At 38.2% G+C, this 2,375-nt stretch overlaps 1 protein-coding gene across 1 annotated transcript; it reads left to right on the forward strand.

Moving 5' to 3' along the window:
* The first annotated feature begins 676 nt into the window (after window positions 1–676).
* Window positions 677–1,798, forward strand: LOC116131987 (protein PYRICULARIA ORYZAE RESISTANCE 21-like). Its single transcript, XM_031417677.1, has 3 exons — window positions 677–802; window positions 953–1,034; window positions 1,114–1,798. Exons 1-3 carry the CDS (start codon window positions 794–796, stop codon window positions 1,767–1,769), a joined length of 747 nt encoding a protein of 248 aa, XP_031273537.1. The 5' UTR covers window positions 677–793; the 3' UTR covers window positions 1,770–1,798.
* Window positions 1,799–2,375: the final 577 nt, after the last annotated feature.

Consider the following 2,375-nt stretch of genomic DNA (forward strand, 5'->3'; position numbering starts at 1 on the left):
ATAAAAATCTTGTTTTTTATGCTATCTGAGCATGGCGACGGAACTTCTTCTTCTTGGCGAACATATAATGAAAAAAGCCTGGTAAAGGCTGTACAAGGACAAAAAGGGTTTGATAAGAAAGAGTTTAGAATGTCCCGCTTAGTCAACGTTAACAGAGTCGGGGTAGCAGGATACGAGCAATTGAAGTGAAGTTTGAAATCATTGTGGTTTTCTATCTTCAAGACCTTTCAGCGATTTGACGCTATATTTACATTTATAAAGAGTAACACTATGCAAAGTCTCTTGCAAAGGAATGAATATAAGTGACGTGACTTACTCTTTAAATGAATGTCAATTATGAATTGATATAAATATAAATAAGATACACTTTTTTTTTTCTTTTTCTTTTTTATTTTGCAAAAAGGTAACATGTACAAGATTTGTCTAACTTTTCAACTTATATCTACGCAGTGTTAGAATCTAATAAACTTTAATTGAATGAAGATTTTTAGAGTAATTGGAGAGCCTCAAATATGTCTACGTAATACGGGAGACCCTCACCTCACAAATGTACCTGTTTATTCGTCAAGGCCTCTCCAATCATCATCAATCACCGACAAATTTGATCTGAATATTGTATTGTTTATTAAGAAATGATGTATTGTTTTAACTTCTTCTTCTTACATGCAATTGGCTTAATTAATTCATGTACAGAAGGTTCTTGAACTCTCTCTCTTATCATTCCACTCCATAATAAATAATAATCTATCACTCTTCTTTGTGCTCCGAGGTTCAGATCTGAGCACTCACAGAAATGGCAGAGGTTTGTATTCTTCTCTCTTATATTTCTCATTAAGCATAGTTTATCATTCTTAAACTGTCATCACCATTAAACTGATTTCTTATTTGTACAAATGGTACTTCGAATTTGGAACGAGCACCAAGGAATTAACGAAATCGGCAATCTTTGCAGGTTACGATAATGCTGCTGAAAGTTGACCTCCAGTGCTCAAAGTGTTACAAGAAAGTGAAGAAAGTGCTTTGTAAATTTCCAGGTAAGTTTCTCTCCTGTGTTTCTTTCTTTGTGTTTACTTGTGCGTTTGATTCTGAACTTTAGGGACGTGCTATTGGCAGAGATACGAGACCAAGTTTACGACGAGAAGCAAAACACGGTGACGATAAAAGTGGTTACCTGCTGTCCTGATAGATTGATGCAAAAGATATGCTGCAAAGGCGGTAAAGCAGTCAAGAGTATCGAAATCAAGCCACCTGCAAAGCCTAAAGAACCCGAGAAGAAGAAAGAACCAGAGAAGGAAAAGCCCAAGGAGCCCGAGAAGAAGAAAGAACCCGAAAAGGAAAAACCTAAAGAGCCCGAGAAGAAGAAAGAGGCAGAGAAGCCAGAAGATCCCAAACCAACAAAACCAAAAGTTGTTATTGTCGACCCACCACCGAAACAGAAGCCACAACCACCCAAGGCGTCTGATCCAGCACCAACTACCAAGGCTATTGTACCAGTACCAACTCCCAAGGCTCCTGTACCGGCACCGGGTTACCCACCGGGCTACCCGAATTACCCATTTGGGGCGTGCTGCAGGGAGTGTTATGGGGGGCATGGAGGGGGGCCATGTCAACAGCTTGGTTATGGAAGACCTATATATTATGATGGTTATTACGGACGGCCGGTTTATGATAGTTGGGGCGGCGGTGACGGTGATTGGAGTAGAGGTAATTGCTGGAGTCGTGGAGATTACTTCTGTGAAGAAAATCCTTCAACTTGCTCAATTATGTAATTGGTTTAATGGTTGATATATGCATTGTAATCAATATCGTGTTTCATGATCGATCATCTCGTGGTTTGCTCTTAATTAGTTTAATTATGTATGCCAAATAACATTAAGGGGGCGTTTGGTTGGCAATAATGTGAGATTATTGGGATAATGTCATCTTATATTACTTAATTACTATGTTTGGTTGTCAAGTAATATAAGATTCCGGTAATCTTTAAATACCAATAGTAGTTACTATTGGTAATATTGAAGGTAATCTGATTACCTCCATTTTCTTAGGTATTCTAAGATTATCAGGGTTATCTTTTTTTGTTACAATTTTATCCCTTATTAATAAAAGTTTTAGACAATAATGCCCTCATTTTAAAATAAATTTACATTAATATCATGTTTCAATTTTACCCTTATTTAACTAAAATTTTGGACAATAATGTCCTTATATTTAAAACAATTTACAGACCACCACAGCCACTCAGCCACCACCACCACTGCCACTCAACGACCACCGCCGACAACGGTCAACCACCATGGACCGCAGCCGAAAAGTCACCGGAGTCCTTAAAAAAGAACGAGATTCTGTGGGAGGCTCCAGGAGGCTTCGATATGGCC

The sequence above is a fragment of the Pistacia vera genome, unplaced genomic scaffold, assembly GCF_008641045.1.
Source record: "Pistacia vera cultivar Batoury unplaced genomic scaffold, PisVer_v2 Contig246, whole genome shotgun sequence".
Lineage (NCBI taxonomy): Eukaryota > Viridiplantae > Streptophyta > Magnoliopsida > Sapindales > Anacardiaceae > Pistacia > Pistacia vera.

Coding starts and splice junctions, on each gene's coding strand:
- LOC116131987 (XM_031417677.1), top strand. Junction 1,035..1,113: donor AGTGCTTTGTAAATTTCCAG/GTAAGTTTCTCT, acceptor TGCTATTGGCAG/AGATACGAGACCAAGTTTAC.